Source organism: Fringilla coelebs, assembly GCF_963513975.1.
Source record: "Fringilla coelebs genome assembly, chromosome: 2".
In the NCBI taxonomy this organism is placed as follows: domain Eukaryota; kingdom Metazoa; phylum Chordata; class Aves; order Passeriformes; family Fringillidae; genus Fringilla; species Fringilla coelebs.
In genome coordinates this window covers 39,858,877-39,882,543 of record NC_140029.1, presented here as the reverse complement: position 1 = coordinate 39,882,543, position 23,667 = coordinate 39,858,877, and the positions used below count along the sequence as shown (strand labels likewise).

At 37.7% G+C, this 23,667-nt stretch overlaps 2 protein-coding genes across 2 annotated transcripts in view; one reads left to right on the top strand and one right to left on the bottom strand.

The window, feature by feature from the left end:
• The window catches only part of UBAC2 (UBA domain containing 2), an 89,665-nt gene that overhangs the window by 36,607 nt on the left and 29,391 nt on the right, over window positions 1-23,667 (top strand). The window contains exons 5-6 of the mRNA XM_084201324.1: window positions 20,367-20,490; window positions 22,361-22,408. Of these exons, the coding sequence (XP_084057450.1) occupies window positions 20,367-20,490; window positions 22,361-22,408 (172 nt within the window). The remainder of the gene's footprint in view (window positions 1-20,366; window positions 20,491-22,360; window positions 22,409-23,667) is intronic.
• Window positions 4,076-13,040, bottom strand: LOC311166297 (G-protein coupled receptor 183-like). Its single transcript, XM_084226194.1, has 2 exons — window positions 12,974-13,040; window positions 4,076-5,316 (listed from the first exon to the last, which is right to left on the bottom strand). Exons 1-2 carry the CDS (start codon window positions 13,012-13,014, stop codon window positions 4,212-4,214), a joined length of 1,146 nt encoding a protein of 381 aa, XP_084082320.1. The 5' UTR covers window positions 13,015-13,040; the 3' UTR covers window positions 4,076-4,211.

Genomic DNA, 23,667 nt, shown 5'->3' with positions numbered 1-23,667 from the left:
GGGAAAAAAAATTGAGGAAATATATCTTAGCATTTACTACACAAACAGTAATTCCCATTTTTCTTCAGAGAAGGGTTGCAGCTTGGCAGAGTTTTTGTATTTATTTTGTACCACAGTCTTAGTCTGCAGGCTGCAGATTAGCCAAGACTGTATTAGGAAATACTGCACTCAGATGAATTTGTTGTTTTTCAAGTAATTAATGTGTCTCTGTATTGAGGCAGTACAGTGGGATACTGCTGAATACAAACCTTAGTTTATCTTCAGTTGTTCCCCTGCTCTGTACCACAGACGTGGTAATAGTAGAGAACAGAGTATGTCACTGCTTTTCAGTTCCTCCAGAAGTGGTCATATAAGGCAAAGCTTTTCTTCTCTTTCTCTTCAGCTGCATGCTATTTATTTTTCCTATGTTGCAGGCTGTCTCATTGGTTTATTGGAGTCTACATTCCTTGCTTATGTAAAAGCTTTTAAATTTCAGAACAAAATTTCCTTACATGGAATATCTATTTTAAAATGCTCAAAACCTTCCTTTTATTTTTTTACAGAATTACACTAATTGGCTGATGTAAGAGGAGTCACTAACCACTCTTCAAGAACTGCATCTGTGGTAGCATGTTTACAACTTCAGACAGTTGCTTCACTGTCTTTTGCTAGATGACCATGCTGCTTACAGTTTCCTCATCTATATAGCTTTCAGAACCACAGACCACACAGTCAGACAGCAATCCCCTAGGAAATACCTGTCCTCTTCTGCTGGGACTGTAAGCCACAGGAGACTACCTTCTTTATTTCCAGTTTCAGTTAGTCTTCAATACTTTAGAGTCGAAGGCAGCTGAGGGTACTTGCGCTGTTACTGTTTAGTTTTGTGTTCTCAGTGAAAGATGAAGGTACTAGATGCTCTTTTGCTGGAAGTGGGCATGTTTTGGGATTTTTCACATGGTGTACCTTTATTTGATCATATGTTTGACAGTAGATGTCTATCCACCTTTCTTTTCTGGACTTGGACAAAGACAGCCAAAATGCACCAGTTGGCCACCATCATAATTTTCGCTTCCTATGTGCTCTGTCACATTCCTTACCAGCTAGTTTTTGAGAGAGACGTCAGCAGTGGACATGCAGTTACTAGAACTGGGACTCCACATAGTTGGAGTCCTCTTAGCAACCGCCTGGCCTGACACTCCAAGATTTAGAGATCGAAGAGATTCTGTTGTTTTTTCAAGAATGTGTGTTTCAAGATCCTGACTAGATTTCACCCTCCAAATAAAGACCCAGTTTTTCTGAAATGCTCCAGTCAGATCCTTACAATGAGCATGCCATTTTAACCTATTGCTACTTGTCAGTTGCTTTATTTGTATGTGAAAAGCATGAAAGAGTCCCAGTTCTATGTGACCATTTACCAGCCTTTCACACGAAAGGAACAATGCTTAGAATGTATGAAAAGCTTCCCCCAAAGAAAAAGCTTGTTTTTTCTTGCAAAGCTCACACTACTTCAAGCCACAAGTTGGATAAGGGCATCATGGAAGAAACCAGTTGTTTGAGAACAGCTGTAACTTTTTACTCTCGCTGTTCTCCTTTGGTCCCATGCAGCAGGTTGTTACCATCTCTCTGGTATGCCACAGCTGGTACAAGGAACAGGACAGATGCTCTCTAAATGTTCTGCTTCAGTGCAGTGTCCCAAGCCAAGTGAATCCCTCACTGCTGCTTTTGGCAGATGACAGAAAAGAGTCTCCTCATTGACACAAGTCTGCTTGAGCTGTGTGTGCATCCTGACAAGGAGTGAGGAGGAGCAGTGGTATCAGCTGACACATGTGAATTGTCATTGTCCATCTGTATGTCAGTGATTGCAGGACTTTTGTCAGGAAAGTGAACTTATATTAGCTTTTAAAAGTTTTTTATTTTGTTGGTTTCTTTTGCATTTGAGAAACATTTAAATAATGAGAAAAAAGTAGCTTTTCTCAAATCTGTATCTAACTGCGCTCACAGTGGAGCAGTATTTTGAAGTAAAGTTAGCTCTTTGGGAATGCTGGTGTGATTTAGAAATAAAATCCAATGTTGAAAATAACAGAATTGCTAATGTGAGAAAATGGGATAGAGAAAGATCTTCAGTAGAAATCTTCACCTAGAAAAGTGTAGCTACCTGCTGTATGTGGTGTTTTAATACATACTTAAGTTATATTTTACAGACAAATATAAAAAAGGCTTCTTGTCATTAAGATTTTATAATCAGAGTTAGATGAAATGCATACTAAAAACTCAAAAAAGCCTAGACATTAGTAGAATAAAATAAGCTTGTACTAGTGAGATGTTAACAATACATATATTTTATTTCTACCACTTCTAGGTATGAGTGGTCTATGATTTTATCTGGTTACCATTTGCTTAACTCAATAGGAACACATTCTTAAATAATGTTTTAAAATAGTTTATTAAAAAAAGCTGGCAAGAACAGAACCGCTAGAACATACAGAATTAAGTAGAACTTCTCCTGATAAAAGTTATTCTTCTTTCACTGCTTTTCTGAAGCTGAATAGTGTCTTTTATAATTAGAAAAGAGAGAATTAGTATTTTAGAATTAGAAACTCAATTTTGGCAGTCTAAATTGTATGAAATATAGGGAGTTTTGTGGTTTCTTTGCCATAAAAAATTGATAGTTAATTTAATGCTTCTGTACTGCTTGTCAGGTACGACCCTTCTGTGTTTGCATGTAGGCAGAGGTCAGCATGTGAGGAAGGAAGGAATTGCAGAATGACAAATGTAATATGTTTGTTTGACTTCCAGTACAATCTCAATGTCAGAGAGATGCAGCTGAAATAAATAACATTTGTTCTAACATCTGGCATATGGCATAGCCTTTACTGATGATTATCAGGCATTCTTTAATTTTCCATCACAACCTCCTGGTTGAGTTACCAAGTTGTGTTGGCCAGCAAAGGCATACTAATAAGAGAGAACACTAAAGAAAAGATAGCAGGGCCAGGAATAAAGTAGGGAAGGAAGCTGAAACGTGACGGAAGGGCACATCAGCAGGAACCCAGGGCTTACATCCTGGATTCTCAGCTGGTATTGAGCTGATTCCAGCAGGATGTGTTTAAGTCATTTGGTCTATTTCCTGAGCCAATTTCAGCATGCCTAAAGGGATCCCAGATACGCTGTATGAAGGCATGATGGGAAAGCTTGTTCTTTCCCAGCCAGTTCTGCTGTTCTCATTTATTGATCTCTCGGGTAAACAGTGCTTAAAGAGAGGTAGCCATCTCACACCATCAGAATTAATCCAATCATTTACTTTTTGAATGGTCTCAACTATGAACATTTATTCAGGTTTCTAAAGGGTTTGTCTTGTGTCCATGTCTGACTTGAGCAGAAGTTCTGAAGAACACTGTATCACTGTTCCTTTAACTGAAATGGTGCAGTTTTCATATTACAGTCTCTTGCTTCAATTCATGTTTATAAATAATCTATATACAACAGGAGTAGAGAGAAACTTTGTACAGTACACACTAAAAAGGAAAGTTTTCCTTTGGGAAAAGGAGTAAGGCAATAATACACCTTGTGAAGATGAGTTACTTTAGATACAGGAGATGTTCAGTGTTGGGGAGAACCAAACAGTTCATTAGCTTTTCATGTGTTATATTTGACAGTGTTTTCTATGTGAATTGTCCTATAAGGCATTTGTTCTCCAAATATTGTAAAATGTAGTTTCACCTCCAAAGAGCTATAAACTAAGTACTTGTCATAGTCAAATGAGCAAAGAAGTTGTTCATTTTATCTCAAAATTTTATTTCCTCTGTTTGTGTGACTGGGCCAACAAAATCATTGCTTTAATTGGAGGTCAACTAGAGGTCTTGAAATTTTCAGATGTTCTGGTTGTAGTTGGTCTGAATTGTAAGCTATGCTTGTGCTCAGCCCTGACTGTGATTTAGCTCTGCTTGAGTTAGTAACATCCAGGCATATGTATGTGGAGCATGGAATCTGAACATCCACAATGGCACATATTTCCTGGAAAAATAAGAGATGAGTCAAAAGGATATAGCAAGAAAATGATAATGCTGAGTTTTCCTGCTCTCCTGTGCCAAATCTTTTTCAGTCCATCACTCCTTGATTCCCTGACATCCTGAGAAACAGAATTTTACTTAAGCTACTATAGGGGAGCACTAAGAGTTTTTGCTGTGGACCCTGGCTTTTTAGTCTTGGTTCACTGTGCTGTACTACAGAGTTTATTTTTCAGGTAGCTTTCCATTGGAAGATTTAGCAAGTACCGTCATTTGCGTTTCTCCTGCATCACGGGAGCTTTCTTCATGATGTGACCTGGCAGCACTTGAAATTGATACACTGACTTGTCGTCTCAGTATTTTTAGTACAGTTCTCTTGTATCCTTTGCATGCAAAGAAATAGATGAAAGGATCTAGGCAGCAGTTAAAATTCATCAGAAATACAGTATAGTGGAGTGACTTCTGGAAAATTTTCTTTTCAGCGCACAAGGGTTCTCGCTGAAGTTTCTTGATCATGTGTTGTATGATTGCAACATGATAAGGAGTAAAGCAGATGATGAACACTATAATTACAAATATGATTGTATTGATGGCTTTTTTGTTTATCCCTGATTTTTCAGTCAGTGGATTTTCCTTGGCTGTTTGAAAAAGTTTGCAGCTGATTTGAGAGTAGCAAAATAGAATAATTCCCAGAGGAATAAGGTACCCTATTAAACAGGCAGCAAGAAGTATAAGTGGTAGATGTTCTATTTTCTCAAAGTTTGGATATTCCATACATGTAGTCCTTTCATTTTCTTCCTGTGACATGGATTGTATAAGTAATGGGAAAGTTTGACTGAATACAAGAAACCAGACAAAGACACAAATGCCCTTGGCATATTTAATCCTTCTGATCTTGTATCGGAAGGGGTGGACGACAGCAAAGAACCTGTCGATGCTCAGGCACGTCATGAAGTTGACACCTGCGTAGGTGTTGATGTAGAACAAGAGCGCGGTGATTCGACACAGCGCTTCTCCAAAGGGCCAGTGGAATCCCAGCGCGTAGTAGGCGATCCTGGTTGGCAAGGCAATGCAGAACAGCAGGTCAGAGAAGACGAGGTTTGTTGAATAGAGGGTAGTGGAGTTGATCTTCTTTCTGTTTTTAAAAATGACAGTGAGGGCAATGGTGTTTCCAAGCACCCCAAGAATCAAGATGGAGCCATAGAAGACAGACAATAATATCCGTGCCGTGTCTTTGTGCTCATAGAAGTCACAGGTGGAAATGTTGGTCTCAGAGGCTGTGAAAGGGTCCATTTCTGCCACCACTGTTGTTGCAGGAAGCTCAGTAGACCTAACATGAGAAAAAAAAACCAACAAAAGGGAACATTTTGTAAGAAATGTAGATAAACTACTTCTATGTAACGATGGACAGCCTCTGTTGCAAAATAAGACTAAAAAAATGAAATGAAACTTCATTGCTGTGAAATACTTTTCAAGACTCTATCTGAAAACAAACAAACAGATGCCTCCTTTTGGCTTTTCTGTCTTGTTCCCAATTGCCTCTCTAATAAAGAAAGTCAGACAGGGGCAGTGTAATAAACCAGGGATGTGATATATTTGGAAGTAAAGTCTGTAGATGCTCAGGAGTTGGGAGACTGTTTAAAGGTGTTTAAAGCACTTTGAGGGGAAAAAAAGAGTCTGAAGAAACTACATGATAAAGAATCAAATGAAGTCCCCAAGGATCAGACAAACAGACAAAATGTTTTAAATGTGTTATAGTTAAGGGAATTTTTGTTCCTAACAATTCACACTGTGATGCTTTTACTTGTTTAGAGAAACATTTTTTTTCTCATCACTCTTATCATATTGACATTGTAATAGAATTATAGATTAATTTAGGTTGGAAAAGACCTTTAAGATCATAGAATCCAACCATAAAAACTTGTTTAATTGTAGTTTTAAGAATTGGCTTCTGGAATCTAATTCAAATATTTTTACATACATAAATTCTTAAGACTACTACTTTAATCACTCTTTAGTAACTCTGCTAAAGAGAGGTAGTGCAGGTGAACTGTTTTACGCTTTGTCAATTTAGTAGATGTTAGAAATTGTTTCATCTTTACAGTCATAAGTAGCATAGAAGAGTTACAAAGTGGCAGTGATTTAGGGGGCTTTAAAATGTTTTTAAATGATCCAGCAGAATTTCAGAAATTCTGAAAGAATCAGAAAGATCAGAAAGATCCCCATTCTGCTGATGCTGCTCAAGGTGCAAACATTTCCTAGCTCTGCCGTGTACCTGACAGTTGTGTAGTGTAAACATGAAGCTCAGAAAGGATGGGGCATCTCATGTGATTCCTCGGGCAGCTGTTCTACAAAAGGGTGCCTCTTAGAGGCACCATTTATGAATTTAAACAGCAATCAAAACAAGATTGCTTCTGTTTTAACAAAGAATATTACCTGAAGATTAAAGTTGTTGTAATTAGACTTTTTGAGTCTGTCTTGTACCTTTAATTAACATGTCTATGTTATTTCTGAGGATCTGTCATTCAACACACAATATTTACAAGCAACTGTAGCCTGTTGCACTTGCAAAAACTCTTTCTGGGCAATAGCTCTCAGTTTTAGGGGATTAAAATCACACATTTTAGATAGCATTCTTTATCCTTTTATAAACTTGTGAAAGCATTTAAAGGTTAGTATTTTCTTTCATGATTTGAGGAGATTGTCCTTCTTATTTCAGGATGTTCACAATTAATGGTTCTCTGTAAATGGTAAACCTGCAAATAGTGGGTGATGTGTATTAAAATATGTGAATTAGTTATCTTGCATGTTTAAGGAAGAAATTTGACTTCCAGGTAGTACATTAAGTCTGTGTTTGCTGCATTCCGTGGGCAGGAGGGAATACAGGTGAGTAATTTCTGACTGATAGATGTACAATGTTCTGATTCTTAGGTATTTGTTAAGTACTGTCCCTCAAGATGTGGGAATACTGCATTCAGGGTTGTATATCAAATCTGAATTGGGAGTTCTGTGCCTTGAATAAAGGAAATAATCTGGTAAATTACAACTCCAGCTGTAGTGCAGTTTTAAGAATGTCAGTAATTTTGTATTAGTTAATTCTGCATTGTTCACACTGTCTTGGTGTTAGTGTGTTTGGTGATTGATTAATGCGGTGTTTATTACCCTGAGGATAGTTCTGGTATGATTTCCTCCCATCTTTTCCCTTGTAGAAGTGTTTAGGATGGATTTTGTTTTACCTAAGTGTAACAGGCTTTGCATAAAATGGTGTGGGTTTGCGTAGGTACCTTATTATGTGTTAGTGAGGTATTTTGTTTTGTTTCTCATATTTAAATGCTTCTAATTCTTGTTCACACTCCCAGCATCACGTCTATCTTCTATTAATCTCTTTCTTGAAGTTTAGTTAAAATAATTTTGTCAACATATTTAGGAAAGGATAATCTAAGATTTGTGATAAACAGTTCAATTGCAGTAACTAGCTACAGCATGTTAAGTGCATGTAAGAGTTTACGTTCAAAAACAGTGCACATAATTGCCACATCCATTCATATGTCTTTCTATAAACATTAGTAAAATGTAGAATATCTATTATACAAACACATTGAACCATGGTTTAGGAGAAACCTGTATATTCAGTAAAATATGTAATTTTTTACGTCAAGAGTAGAATTTGAAGAGTTTCCTAATTTTGTGCTATGAAGTTGGATCTTTAATGTAATAAATTAATCCAGAACTTGTTCAAAATAGACTGTTCATCCTCATATAGAAGTGTGGCTATATTGGGAAGGAATCCAAGCTGAGACAAGTGTTTGTGTCTATCCATGGTGCTAGCATGGATATATGTTGGGAGGACAAACTGGCCACAAATGGATGAGGAGAAAGCTGGAGAAGCACAGCTCATGGATCTTCCAGGGCAGTGTGCAGTCAGCCAAGCTGTGCTTCTTGGCAGGCTCTTCTGCCTGCTGTGGGAGTCAGCCCTAGGGGCAAAAAGTATTCTTTTTGATCCTCTGTTATCCCCAAAATATTTTGACTTTTAATGTAGGGAACACATTTTACAATGCTCTAGATTAGCATTAGTGTTTTGTCTACCTGTAGGTATGTATGGGCATTTTTGAGAGCCACCAAGATGTTTAGGTGCTACAGTACCTGAATATATTCATTAAAAAAAAAAAAAAAAAGAGATAGTTTATCTGGTTTGTGGCCCAAACAGATGACAAAGTTGATACCATCCACCCTAATGTGCATCACCCAAGCTGTGGTAACTTTGTAATTCTGACCTCTAATTGTTGTTGGATGAACTCCATTCACCTCAGCAGGTATTTTGCATTTTCTTGGCAATTTTGGAGAGGAGGGCTTCATTAAAAATAACATTTTCTTCCTGAAAGGTGTCAGGACTAATAAGTAAGATAAGATCTTTTTAAAAAAAACCCTACTCCTTGTGTCATGTTGCTCTTTATTTCTTGGCAACAATCCTGAGTGATCCACTTACACATACAGCATATGACATCCTCTAGAGAATGTATCTAAAAAAAGAACATTTTGATTATTTTTTGTGGGTTTTGCATTTTTGGAGAATAAATGGAGAATTTTACATCCTTGCTGCTGCAAACCTCAGATTAGCTGGACATGACTGTTTTAATGAGCTGTGTGCCTGAATGGCTCATGAGAACATGGCCAGTTACTGTCCCAAATCCAGATGCACCAGTAAATTTACCCTCTGGAATCACTACTGAAACTTTTGCTCTTCTAGACTGTTGGATTAAAAAACCCTTCCAGTGGCTTTCCAGGTTTATTAATGATACTACTTTGAAGTATATACTTGGAAGAAAGGTAATATTAATATCCCTTACCAATTAAATAATTTAAGAAAACAGTACCCGAGGTTTTTGGCTTAGAGTTACATGCCAAAATGTTAAGGTATAAATGTCTGTATATCTGTATTGTAAGGAAGGTTGTTCGGGTTTTCACATTTTCTGAGTCTATAAACACTCAGTGACACAAACCACTTAATGTAATCTTCTGTATAGTTCAGATTATATTATTTTAGTTATTCTGTAACTTTTCTTTTAAAGCATACTTTCTAAGATGCTGTTTGTCCTTGGAGAACTGAAGAGAAAGCAAATTACCCATTTGTACTCTAGTCTTTGGTCAGTGAACCTCCCTGTTAAAAAAATATGTATCTCTCTCTTAAATGTCTCTAAAATTAATTTGAAATTGCTGTTTTCATCGAGTCTCCTTACACAATCTCATGGTTCGGGCAATTCAAGGTATGCTTCTCAAATATTTCACTACAAGGTGAAACGATCTTGTGATGTCTGTTCTAACTGCAGCTGTGTCCCACACAGGACTTGGGATTCCAGATGCCTCTTGGTGTTACTGTGCCTGGAGGCAAACTCACCACTCCATCCCTGCTTTTTCTGCTCAGTGGATTGTGTATGCAAGATAGAGTTGTGTAGCAGTGCACTGGGAGTTTGAGAAGCTAGTTCACTGTGATCCAGGAGTGTTTCTCTCATTCACTCCGTTATAGAATATCTCCAGTGTAAGGGCATGGCCATTGCTCTCTGCTTTGACCTGGGAGGACCTTATGTCTGGAAAGCTTAAAATTCATTTTACTGTTAAATACTATGCCCAGGCTTGCAACCAGTGCAGGTTGCTGTATAATGTTCTTTCCCTTGCCATTTTCAAGTCTTAGCGCTACATTTGCTTTTTGACCAGCAAATTTCTTTCATCAATTATTTACAAGGTTTGTTAGCTAGGCAGCTGCTAGAGTCTTTCTCTGTGCTTCTTGATGTTTCACAGCAATAGCATCCATCTGGGGGAAAAAATTTGCAGCACAATGGCAGCTGCTTACAAAATCTAGCATGTCTGAAATCTGTGCAGGTGTCTTTCTAAACCAATATTGTAATCACATCAAAGAAGGAAAAATAGCTTGTGTGGGAGATTCATGTTGTGTGAAAACATTTGACTGACATCAGTCATTTGTTTTATGTTTATACATTTGTTTTGTGTTTAATCCCCACAGCAAAAGGTGTTTGATGAATTGGATGGTGACCCCAGTCTGGAAGTACTGTGTAATCCAAACCTCTGCTTCACAGACATGTTCGTGTGTAATGAGCTTTGTATGTAGTATCGTAATATTACATCCATTTAACTGTTAAAAAGCATAGACTTAAGCTGTGAGCCAGCAATTGCAGTGTTGCACCTCACATTACATGGGTTGGGATTGTGTGAAAGCAGTGGTACAAAGCTCTCATATGCTAAATGAAATTTCTTCTTATTCTCATCTCCTGCTTTTGCTGAGGAGCACCATCTGTCTTTTTGGCAGAACGGGCTTTTACTCTGTATTGTAATCTAATATGTGATTTCTCTGTGTCTCATCATAATTTTCATTCTTTGAAGATCAATCCCTGGTCCATTTGTCCCTGGTCCAGTTGCTGATTTAAGGATGCTAATTATATTCTTGGAAAAGCACAGCAGTTCATTGGAAAGATCTCTCCTGGCTCTCTATACATAGCATGGTTTTATCACTATGAGATGGACAATATTTCTTTAACAAGTCATATTGAGGGTTAATGTTGTTTTTCTCTGCATAAAGAGTATAAATTATTTTGAAGGAGTGGTCAGGAAGGAGACTTCTTTTCTGTGCAAGATTCACTGATCTTAAAGTCCTCTACAGATACAATCTGTGCAGGTCTTACATTGTTTTAAAACAGTAGAAGATGGGAAATAGGCAGTGCTGTGTTATTGTAGGTTTAATTTTTTCCTTAATTTAAATATTCCTTTTTTTTTGTTGAGCAGTCATATTTACTGTTTGTGTTTCTGTTTTACCGTACAGGTGATCTCTATTGTAGAGTGTTCTCTGTTTGAGAAAAAGGCTTGATTCAGCTAAGTTATGTGTATTAAAAAGTGTGTGTGCTAAGTTGCATAGTAGAACACCTTGTTAAAATAGAAGAAACATATACCTAAGGTGCATAATATGGTGTGTGTAGACTGGCAGCCGGGGACTGCAAAAGCTGAGGCGAGAGAAAGACAGACATGTCCTAAAGCTTCCTCTTTCTTTCTAACACTTTAACACTCATACGCTTCCAGTGCTTTTTGTTAATTTCTTTTCAAAAGCTGTTGAGTTTTGTGTTCTAAAGGCTGGTGAGTCAGCCTAATGACCTGAAGATTGAGTCCTCGGGTCACAACCCACAGCTGATTTTGATGAGAGAGCTTCCAGGCTCCTGCTTTTATCCCTCTTTGATATAGATCCAAATTTGTTGGCATAGTAAACCCAAATTTGTAATGCACACGTCAGAGAATCCCAAATATTGTCTTAACAATATCTGAAATTGTCTTAACAGTGGCTATAAAGAATTAGAATATTCTTTAGCTGCTTAGCAGAATATGCAAGTGCCCAACACTGTGGGATCTTTATACAGTATATAGTCTATTACTATGGATTTTGCATGGCAGTTGTATGACAGTTATATTTGGTTATATTAAAAAATAACCGCAACTACAGTAAGCGAGATGGAAATAAAAGAAGTTGAGTTGAAGTGCATAGCTAATTAAAGAAAAAGTGGAAGTAATTTGAAGGGTACACTCTGTTCTTATCTGTTGTATCTCTCTTTACAAGGGTGATGTGTTCTACAAAAAGTGTGAGACCTATCTAACATAAATCATCTCTGTCAAAAACACATACAGACGTGAAGAGCTCTACTGATGCTAAGATGATTAGCTTCCCTTCAGTTTACACTTGCTTTGGTATACCAAATGTAAAAAGGAGAGAGCCTAAACCTAGAGCAAATAAGCTGAATAAAAGTGTGAGTCACTGAAAATTACAGTCTTTCTAGCAGACAAAAAAAGTAGTCAAATGAGGATTTGTATTTTAGTACTAGAAAACATGTACACCTATTTGAGTTTGAGGTTTTTTTCTGAATTACATGAAACCCATACAGGTGTAGTATTTAATTTTAGGGTTTACATCTTCAGATTACAGCTTCTATATTATTATTCTCTGTACATGCTCCTGAGTCTTTTGACCACAAAAAAATGATATTTGAGCTCTTTAAGACTAATTGCCAGGTAAATTTTCAATCACCTTTTCTCTTCAGGAGCAGCCATGAAAATGTTAGACAGTTCTCTTGTATTTTATGCTCAAATGCATGTACTCTCTCTTATTTTTTAAGATATAAGATAATTGAGTTTTTGTCTCTTGAACAGTCTGTCTTGTTTTGCCAGTATAATTGGAAAAATGTATCCTTTTAAATTGGGAAGGTGTATAAAAATCATACCACTTGTAATATAATTAAGGGTTAGTAATAAGGAGAAAGGTGTTTGGTCATTGCAATTCAGAAGTAGAATGCCTTCTAAAAATCTTGACAGAAATGTGCACAAGAAGTTAAAAGAGGAATTAGCTCACAAAGCTTTGAACTCTTAAAATGCTCTGTTGCAATGTTCAGACATGAGAAGAGTGAGAAGTTTTCGACCTTATAGTAAAGGCTGTTTTCATAGACAAGAAATGCAGGTGATAAAAGCAAGCTATGCATTCACAACCACAGTATGGATTTGTTTTAAGGCTCTCTCTTACTGTTATTCTGTGAGGTTCAGTGACTTTAGAGCTTCAGTGCTTCCCTTACTACTTCTACAGTAGTTACTTCTGCACTGGTATAATTTAAATAAGTATTGCTAAAAATTTGTCTAAGGCAGTATGAAATGTTTCCCTGTGATTGTCAGAAGGCTGTACTATGAGAAAGGAGTTGGAATAGCTTGTTGATGCTGTAGATCAACAGATCCTTTAAGTGGAAACTAACTAGCAGCATATTAATATGGGAATATAAAATATCAGAGAATTTATTCCATGGGCCTTTCCCATACAAAGCTCATTTATCCTTACTACCACATGAAAATATCCAGTATAATGCAAAAAAGGAAATATTTCTGGAATTGTTTGCTGTTGCTCAGTGGCAAAGGAAAAAAGTAAAAAGTTAGTTCTTTTCTGTACTTACATCTCTGCAGCTTCTTGGATCCTCTGAGCGCTTAAGGGCATTAACAGGATGGCCTGACTGAGAAGGTTTACCCTTGCACATTGTTCTCAAGAGTGATTACGTGAGTCTTTTGTGGGAGGGGTAGGGTTTTTTCAAGTGCTTAAAAAAAAAAACCCAGCTCTGTTTGTGTGCCAGTCTTGATTTGCTGCCTACTGTTTTATGGGATGTGAAAGCGTCTATTTTAGATCCTTTTGCAATTAGTCTGCTTAAAGAGAGTAATTAGAAACAACACTTCCACCTCCCCCCTGAAGTTACGCACCACTGACTTTCGCAGAAGGGACTTCACCCAGAGGTTTACTTGACTATTTGTTGACCAACTAAAATCCCTCTCATATGAGAAAAATTTTGTTTGTATGCCATCTACTTTTAAAAATACCTTAACTTACAGCCAAGAGCTGTGTAATCAGTACATACTTAGAACTTCTTCTTACCAGTGAGATCTGATGCAGCATGAGGAAACCTCAGAACTGAGACATACTGAGATGTGGTGGTAAAGCAGACGTCTCAAACGCCCGTGGACATTCCCAGCACGGTTTTAGTATCATAATGATGAGGATTTACAGAAATGCCTTTCAAAAATGTATGAGGGAGTTAAAGAGCTCTGGGACTTGGAGAGATTAGTTAGAATGTCTGCCTTTGTAAGCTGTTTATTACATTTTAAGCAGGGATAATAATAATAATAATGAAAAACTTAAGGTAAATACATGAAAGATAAAAAGCTTCTAAAACACAAATCTGATTCCACTAAAATAATATTGACAAGAATGAGTGGCTAGGGAGTAGAAAAGGAATGGGATGTTAAATTGTGAGTTAACCCATTTGTGCCTGAAATAACCTTGCTTCTGAGTGAAAAACTGTTAATGTAAGAGGTAAATTGTGTGTTTGTTAAGAGGGTTTTGGAGTTCAGAGGCAGATGGAAAATCCTTTTGTTTGCTGTTAGAGGCTGTGGTTGAGAGCTACCTGGGCTTTTCCCCAAAAACTGATACTGATCATTCATGACTGCAAAGGACTGTTTCATGACCTCATTTGGTGGCCTGATTTTAAACAGCCAACAAGGCATGATAAGGCTATTTTTGGCAGGTCCAACCCATGCAGACTGCAGGATGCCTCTCTGGAAATGTTAGGGCTGTGTTCACAGCACATGTGGTGGTTGACACTGTAGTGGTGAAGGTGTGTAGAGAGATAGGATCTCTCCTAACACATCCATCTCATCAGAAAGCCTCAAGGAAACACAGATCTAACAGCAAAGTTACTTCGTAGTATAGAAAATGTTTTTGCCATAGCAGAACATCAGAGCCTCATGAGCTACTTTTTTACCTACTTGGAACACTTGGTTGACACTGTACACTGATTTTTCTGGTGTTGAACTCCTACTGTACAAATGATTGATTTCCCGTTAGATGCCAAAGGGCTGAAGGGCTCAATCTAAGGCTTTCAGCTCCTCAGTCTTAATGGAGCATTCGTCTTCTAACATCACATTCAGAAAGTTTTGGGAAAACTTACCAGTCTTATTCTGGAATTTTTTTCCTTACTTATTTTTGAATAATTTTTAAATTATTCAGCTTCATGAGAGAGTAAAATTGCTTTAAATGAAGTAATGAGAATTCAGGACTGCTTAAAGGGAAATTGCACAGGGAACTTGCTTCATGTGTACACAAAGTAATACCACAGTGTGGTTCCGTGTCCAGCACCTAAGGTCTGCTGTAGAAATGGGAAATTCTGAGATACGCATTCATGTCTTTGCTGACATTAGTACCCCAGCTTCTTATTAAAGGAAATGGTTGTTTCAGAATTGTTTTATCATTATAAAACAACGGCAGTATGTGTTTCCTGCTTTGACCTGATAAAATATTGCCTTCTTTTGATTAAGATACAGTACTAGATTGTACCCGTTGAGTCACACTGGTACATTAGCTACCAATCTGGCCTAGCATGATGATAAATTAAATGGTGCAGGTTGCATTTTTTCACTAACTGTTTGTCCTTCTAGCTGATTGTTTTCTGTTCTGATACAGCTGCTGTTGGTCCAATATCTGTTTGACTGCTCCAGGATTTGAACATGTAAATTAAGAAATTGCTGTGTGTCAGACAGTGTTTGTGTTAACCATATATGTGCAGACATACATTTGTGTTTTCCGTATATGTGCAAACACTGTTCAGATTTTGGCAGACAAGGTGAGGAACACGGAACCCAGCAGGTTACAAAATATATTGTTGGATATCTTGGCATTAAAGATTAAAGCTTACTTTAGGATAGGTGTCGGACTTGTGCCTTCATGAGGGGATTGTAAACTATTGGTTAGATGATTAGTCTCAAATTTTCATGAGCTGCAAGTTGCACAGATTCTGCAGGGATATCCATGGACAGGAGGAACCTTTCTTTTCACCTCCAGGTGCATTTTTAAATTTTTCTCTGCATTCTTGCTGCTTTCCTGTGAAATATTGGCATTAGCTAGTGAGTATTGGGTACCAAAGCCTAATGCTTTTGCTGCTATTTAGAGACCTCAGGCAATGGGCTGTCCTGCTCATCTGTAGTGAAAGAATTGAGTGCAGTAGGTGAGTCCTTTGAGTCCAGGGCTCCAGCAGGTAGAGGAACACAACCATCAAGGGTAGTCACATTCCACAGAGTTAATTAATTTTGAGGAATGTTATTGTGAATATTTAGCATCTTCAGAATAAAGGCTGGAACCTTAAGTGTAACATGCCAGTGTTTGCAGTGACTGTAGGAATGCAGGTCACTGAAATGACTTAGTAACTTGAATTGCAAGTGCACTGCTTGCGTGCCTGTATTATCTGCAGCTGTTTTTATAAGTGATATTTTTAGTCCCCCCCAAAAATATGTGGTTGTCAATTTGTCATTTTAATGGTTTTTTGGAGAACTTGAATTAAGAAAAACACAGTACAGCAGTTAGTAAGTGTAGTGAGTCATTCTGAATAAAATAGGTTATTTCTGCAAACTTGATGCCGCAGAACTTCTATTGACAACAGCAAACATTTTTGCAGAAGCTACATTTATTTGGCTTTCTAACCCTTTGTTCCTGCATTTTAGAACCATTTTTCCTGTTTTGTGCATGTATATTTCCTAGTGCTAATGTTTTATTTTAATCTGCATTTAATAGTCACCCTTTTAGACTTCAAATAGTGCATTTCTCTTGTAAGATGTACCTGCCTCTGATTTTTTTCTTTGCAGACAGTTTTTACATCTCTGATTTATTTTTTTCAAGGATATTGTTTGTATGTCTTTTTTAATTTCTTTGTACAAAACCAATCTCATCAACTCATATGATTTAGAATGTTCCTATCTTGTCACTGTGTTTCTGTTTCACTTCAAATGTTGAAATTTAGCATGTTCTTCAAAATGAGGAAATAATTATTCTAGAGACAGCTATTGCAGTACATCTTTGGTACAGACATGTAGAATGTTCAAACTCTAGAATTCAGTTTTCAGGTTTTAGAGTTTTCTGGGTTGTTTGAAAATTTTATTTTCTAACCCACATGACTAAAAGTAACTTCCTAAATATGAAGTGGGCTAAAACTCAGTTCAAAGTCAGAAGAATGTGCTTGTGTCTATTGCCCTTCTTTGCACACAGACATCACAGATTTCTAGTACAAGTTAATCACAGCATGTGAAAGTGTGTTCCTGATATTCTGGGCAAAAGTCTCTGCAAAAAGAGAGAAAGCACAGAAAAGGAGACTAAAAGAGATGAGAGGAAAAGCAAATACAAGAGGATAAGAAAGAAGTGAAGAAAACACTGAAGTAGTCTTTTGTTGTCATCATATTTCAAAGCTCTCATACCTTCTCGGTGATTTCTCACAGGCAGCTCCTTACAGGACTGACTCCTTCTTCTTCACAGCCAACAACTCTAACTCTCTTCTCAACTAGCTAACCCACTCTTTTGTAGCACTCTTCTTATTGGACACAGCTGTGGCCTGTTAAGGGCAGGCCTGTTCCTACTCTTTGGTGATTAGTACTGCTGCAACTCCTCAGGTGTGAGACTACCTTCTGCACTATCTTTATTTTCTTACATTCTATCCCTCCACAGCCTTTCAATAAAAAAATGTTTTCCACTTGTAGATGTTGAATCTGATGTATGGAACCAAACAACTAATTAACATAACTGAAAGAGTCAAGAGCCAGACCTTTTATTTACAGTATGTGAATGGGTGTTTGTACCTGTCCAGTGAAATACAGGATTAGAAGTTCCTCCAGTGATCATGAGCTTCAGGATTAAGGCTTTGATTATTCACAGAGCAGTAGGGTAGCCTAAGTTTGACAGGATCTCTGGCAGTTGTCTAATTCAACCCTGGGTTCAAAACGTGTCCAACAAGAATGGGTTGTTTTGGGCTGTGTGTCCAGACTGTATCTCTGACGATGGAGATTGTAGCTCTGGGAAGCCTGGTAAAATACTGGACCATCATTATCCTGTCTGGAGTTGTTCCAGTATATTAATACCTTTCTTGAAGCATGAAGCCCAAAAGTGGACACAATGATTTAGGTTTAGGCTCAGAAGTGCTGAGAAATTACTTCTCTTGGCCTGATGACAACACATTGATAATGCTGCCCTGTATGTGATTGACCTTTCCTGCAAGGATAAAGTGACACTCAAAGGCTGACTAACACTCAAAGGATTCTCCAGCTCCTTATCTGCAAATCTGTTTTCTAGACAGTCTATGCCACTGCACAAGGTTGTTTTAACCTAGATGGAGACTCCACAGTTACTTCTGTTGAACTCCCTAACATTCCTAATGTCAGCCCATTTCTCAAGTCCATCAAGGAATAGCTGAATGTGGTCCTGCTCTCCAAAGTATTGACTGTTCCCTCCAGTTTGATTTCACTCACTAGCTTGTTGGGAGTGCGCTCTGTCCCATCATCCATGTTGTTTAATAAAGACAATAAATAGTGTTCATCCCAGTATGGGTCCCTAAGGGAAGCTGCTAGTAAGTGGTTGCGATTAAAGTTGATGCTGCTGATCAGAACCCTTTGAGTCCAGCAGTGCAGCCAGATCCCTCAAATCTGCTTATGTAATGCATGTCATCCCTGTTTTTCTTTAAGGGATGAAAAAGAAACCAAGTCAAAGGCCATCATAAAGTCAGAATGTACAACATTCGCTATCTTCCCCTTCCTTATCCACAGCACCAGAGTCACTCTTGGTAAATCCAGATGGTATAGTAGCCGCTGCCTTGTCCATCACGTAACTAGCAATGGCTCCTAGGAGCTTTGCTCTGTAACTTTCCCAGGGATAGGGGTGAGCTTTGTAGCTGTCAGAATCCCCTTCTTGCCCTCCTTGAGGATGGATGTGACATTTGCAATTATCCAGTCAGGAACCTGCCCTAATCACCCTGATGTTTCAATGAGGTAGCATTGGCCACCTCCCTGCGAACCCTGGGGTGCAGTCTGTCTGGTTCTTTTGCCTTCTGTATGATCAGCTGGGCTCAAGAGCTTCCAAAATGTCTTTCTTCACAGCAGCTGTTGCTCCAGTCCCAGGAGGCTCAGGGACCTGCAAGGCTTGAGGGCAAAACTAACCATTGAAAACTGACCCAAAAAAGACACTGAATGTCTGGCTATTTTCTTGTCCTTTGTCACTAGGTCCCTTTTTTCACCAGTGGGTCCACATTTTCCTTGACTGTCCTTTTGTTGTACTTTACTGTGTCAGCCATATTCTGACACAGTATTATTCGGTGGGTAACTTGTCTGACAGACCTGCTGTAGATAAGCAGTGTCCTCATATAGATATTCTAAAAAAAGGCATTAGTAAACTATTGAAAATACTGAAGACAACAGAAAATAAAGGGAAATTTTTAAAGTACAAAATTATATAAAGAAAGTTGAGGGTGAAGGTTTAAAATTAGCTGGAATGAATTTTCACATGGTGGATTTGCCTGTACAAATACGTTTCACACAGCATTTTGAAGGGCACTATTGACATTGTAAAAAAAGATACCTGAATGGATATTTGGGTAATACCTATTTATATTAGATGTGAACTCTGTCTAAAAAACAAACACTGATTCCTTTAGGAGCATACCTTTGTAGTGCCTATGAACTGATTGTTTTAGCAGAAAAGGCCCGTCACTAAGTTTCCTGCAACTCTAGGTTGTTGGGTACAGAACAGTGTCAGACACTGGAATCTGAATTTAGGTAATAGCTACTCTGGACTGGGGTGGTGCTTTCTGTGGTCTCTGTTGACATAATTGGTGAATACTAACGTTTAGGGAACCTTTTAGCATTCTCTAATCTCTTTTTAAAATGCACTTGCAGTCTAGGGAAATTCCTTTTTGTACTTTCCCATCTTATGATTGAGTGCACTCTTGCATGTGATATCTGTTTCTGAGTCACTGTTTATCACAGGATCAATAAAACCTGAAAAGCATGTCACAGTTGTGGTATTCTCTCAATTTGGTCAGAATAGAAAGAAATAATTTAAAATTACTTTTCTAAGAAGAGAAAAGATATTTTTTCTTTGTTTTTATTCCATCTTCACATACAAAACCTAATTTATTCAATGGAATAACTTCAGATGAAGAAGAATTTTTGTATGTTGCTTTCTTACAGCATTTTGACTCTTAGAACTTCAATAATTTCAGTTTATTTCAATAATGTGTTGTGTCTGTTTCTGCAGGTGTATTTTGTTTGTGTAAAAAGGATTATATGCAAAATTGAGTGTCAGAATGAAATGCACTAGCTCATGTTCACAAGATCAGTCTAGGCATCTGGTCATTGTAAAAAGTGCTTGAAGTCTTAGATTCTATGAATCTCCTTCCAGTGATGGTTTAAAAATTTAAAAAGCATCTTATGTTGTTGTTCCCTAAAGGGAACTTTATTTGTAGGGCCATGGAAGTCACTGGCAAAAGGAAGTCAAATCAAACTGTCCATATTCCTATCTTAGATGCTGTACTCTATTGGCAATCCTCTAACACATTAAGCCTGGGTAAATACCAGGAGCTTAGCTTTGTAAGTGAAGTGATTTCCTTAACCTTTTGGGAAAGGTAAAATCCTTACCATTTGTCCATTCAAGTCATATTTTGTTCTGATGTAGAAGATTACTGCTGTTCTTGTTGTATGCTGTGCTTTATGGAAAGAATCTGCTATTAGATGAAATATGTTGCCTTCTCTTCTGCTTCCAATCCTAAATATTGGGAAATGAAATACTTTTTGTCACTTGTTCTTATTTGCTGATGAATCTATTACCTAGAATGCCAGAAGTTACCTAGTCTGTGTTCCCAAGGAAGACCTTTGTTTGCAAGATGGTGTAACATTTTGATTGTTATGTACTTAAAATTAACTCCTTTTGATTGTTTGACACTACTGTTGCTAGTATCATTGTTATAACCATCTGCACCTTTCTTTTTGCAGCTTGGGTCCTGTGTTTGCGCTGTTTGTTCCATTTTATTCCTCCATTCCAAGAGTGCAGGTGACCCAAGTATTGGGCCACTTTTCTATCACAAACAAGTCTCTGGTCTACATACTGGGTTTACAGGTATGGTATGTACTTGCTTGTTCATCTTTTAATAAACTAATAATGTTGTTAGTAGTTAGTGTTTCTGTTTCCTATGAATTTTAATGCTCCCACGTGCATGATTCAGCCTACATTTAGCTAGTAACTATCCCATCAGCTAAAACATAGAGAAACATGTGTTTCTAGTCTGCTGAAGTGGTGAGCAAGTAGTCTGTCCTTACCTTGTCTTATGTGGGAAAATATAATAGACAATTCCACGGGGTTTTTTTTGGTCAGTAAAATGAATTAGACAAAAAGAGATTAAAATGGAACCTGATTCTAAAGCATCTTTATCTTTTACCTTTCTAGTTTGCTTATATTCTTGAATTTGCTTATTTTTCTCTTGTCTATTAGAGTTCGAACAAAGCTGTAGAATACAGTATTTTGTGTGGTAAGACTGTTAGTAAATAATCAAGGTTTTGGCTGAATTTCACTTCAATATAAAATAATCTTACTTGTATATCATGCATTACCATGTGACAGGTAATTTAGAATAGTGTAACATAGAGCACAGCAACATCATTTAGTATTCTGTGAAATATGACTGGAAAAATATAGCTACTTGGTATAGAAAGCCAGTAATTATTCAAAAAACAATTTAAAAACCCCAAAACCCAGCAGCCTAGAAATGAATGGACATTTGTGTCACAACCTAAATGATGAGATGTGCAAATTTATGATAAATCAGGCTCACTTCTATATATTCTAGGGATTCAAAAGTAGCTCTGGCACAAGCAATGGGTAATACACCGTAGCTATGTGAAATGTGGGAGAATGTATTTTAGAATAAGTAGTCAGTTTCAGAATGTTGACTTGTGCTCCACATGAACATTTCATCCTCTTTCCTGTTCAGCCTTTGGTTCCTTCACTGTCTGCTCTAGCACCTTATTTTCTTGGTCTCTCAGAAATCTTGTTCCCTCTCTTCTGAGCCCATCACTTCCACTATTATTGCAGTCTTTGGGCAAGCCATGCTAATGTGTGGGCTGTTTTCCATCATGTCTTTTGCCTTTTGCTTTCGTGTACACAGCATGTCCAGTCTGGGTCAGTGGTGTCACTGAGCCCTGTATCTCTGTGGGACCGCTCCCTGCTGAGCAGCTTGCTGCCATCACACAGAGCCTGAGGGAAGACTCATTTGCCTTCTTCTCATTTGTAAACTCTGCCCTTATCTCAAGTCACTGTTTCCGTAGTCTGAACTCTAGAGGGAAGGTGTTCTCATGATTCAGTCAGCATCAGCAGAAACATTTTAGTAACCATTTTCAGTCCATTTTTCCAGTTGGTAATAACCTTCTCCAGGTGATTAGTCACATACTTTGCTAGAAGCTATGGGCTGCTATGTTGACTTATCAGGATTTAAAAAAAAATTTGCTCCAACTTATTTCTATGATTTCATGTCAACAAATATGTCACTGGGTAAGAACTTTATTTTCTTAATTTTGATGCTGGTGCTTAGTCTGTCTGTGACTGCATGTCTGAGAGCTTCACTTGGAGTGCCTGCCTGCTTGGAACTCTTCTCCTGTCACTGCTGAGTCATTTCCTTTGCTTCAGTCTGTCTTTCAGACCTGTTTTTCTGTGCAGCCTATAACCGACATCCTGTTATACTTAGTAAGCTATATGAAAATAAAATGTATTGTTCTGTAGAAGGAGAACAATTGTTTGATCCCTGTGTTTTTTCCACTTGCTCTTTATGGAATACTTTTTTTTTTAAATGGTAAACTGAATTTTAACAAAGGTAAAAGTCTGACGTCTCCCATTGTCATGATGAGTGCATAACCTATATCATATTGCAACTTAGTGGTTCATATAGCAAGAACTTTCTAAAATAAAAATTTAAATCCCTGCTCTTGTCTTCTAGCTCTTAACCTCTGGTTCCTACATCTGGATTTTAGCCTTAAGTGGATTGGTAAGTCTTACTGTTAAAAAAATCATATGTTGCTTAAAACACTCTGTTACAGAGCAGCACAGTATATTTGGACTCAAAAAGAACAGAAATTACTGAGTAACATTATGTGTTGGTAAGTAGAAAGTTTTCCTCTTCAGCTTCTAAATATGTGAAGCACTGACTAGCTGGTGATAAACTGATAGACAACAAAATTGGTGGTTAATATTTTCAGGATGCCTCTGCTCCCTGCATAAAATTAATTTTGTTGCCATGGATATAGCTGTACACCCACAACTATAAATGAGATTATTGAGGAAATGGTAGAAATGTGTACCCTAGGTTGAGGTTTGTTTTTCCAGTTTTCAGCAAGCCTCAAGCTTTGATTCCAAAACTCAGGTTTTAATAACTTTGCTGTGAGGGTTTTTCATGCTTTGCTATTCTCCAAGGAGATCTATAATGTTGCTGTTTCTCACAATGCCACTGGCAGCAAGGGCACAAAATCACGTTCATCACATCAGTCAGATAAAGGAGCTGTGATCTCTCTTTTTCATTTCTGACTCTGTTGTTGGTAAAGTGCTTAGTGCTGGAACAGATTGTGCTAAATCTTTCAGATTGTTAGATACTGATAAGCTTCTTTTTAAATTTTACAGAATTAGAAATAAGGAGCTCAGGCTGATTTCTTGGCCCAAAAGACTGTAACCTTTTTCAACAGTGGGAGTGCCGCCACTTCCAAGGGAAGTCATTAAGTTGATGGAGAACTCAAATTATGCCCTTGCTGTGTAGACCTACTAATTTGAATTTGGGTTGAGCTCAGAAGGAAATGCTGCTACAGCTTAGTAGTTTAATCTCTTATTGTTTGCATTGACTGTGAGTTTCTAGGATAACTAATAACAAGAGTGCCGGAGCAGCAAACGGTGATGTCTGTTCATGATTTGATCTTGCTATAAATATCGATGAAAGCAGTGCAGCTAACAAATCAGAATCTATCTCCCCTGGAAATCAGCCCAAGCCTCTGTGCCCACTGAAGGATCTGTGACTTCCTCCAAGCACACTACCCTTCCTGTTACTCTGCTGGCTCTTTTAATAGCCCTTCCTTTCCAACAGGTGTTCATTAGAGAGGGAAGGAAAGGAAAGAAATGGAAAGGCATTTTAACTCCCTCTTTCCTGATGACAGAAGCTCTGTGTATACTTGATTATACAGGCATATAAAGAGTAGTTCAATTTTTTTTTTGTAATACATTATACAGTTCTTATTTTAATTCCCTCTTAGTATGAAGTTT

What these genes read in the sequence shown, in the direction of transcription:
- LOC311166297 (XM_084226194.1), bottom strand. Translation starts at nt 13,014, where the DNA reads ATGCCCTTAAGCGCTCAGAGGATCCAAGAAGCTGCAGAGAT. An exon ending in ATCCAAGAAGCTGCAGAGAT is followed by an intron (nt 5,317 to 12,973) that starts GTAAGTACAGAA and finishes TTCTCATGTTAG; the next exon opens with GTCTACTGAGCTTCCTGCAA.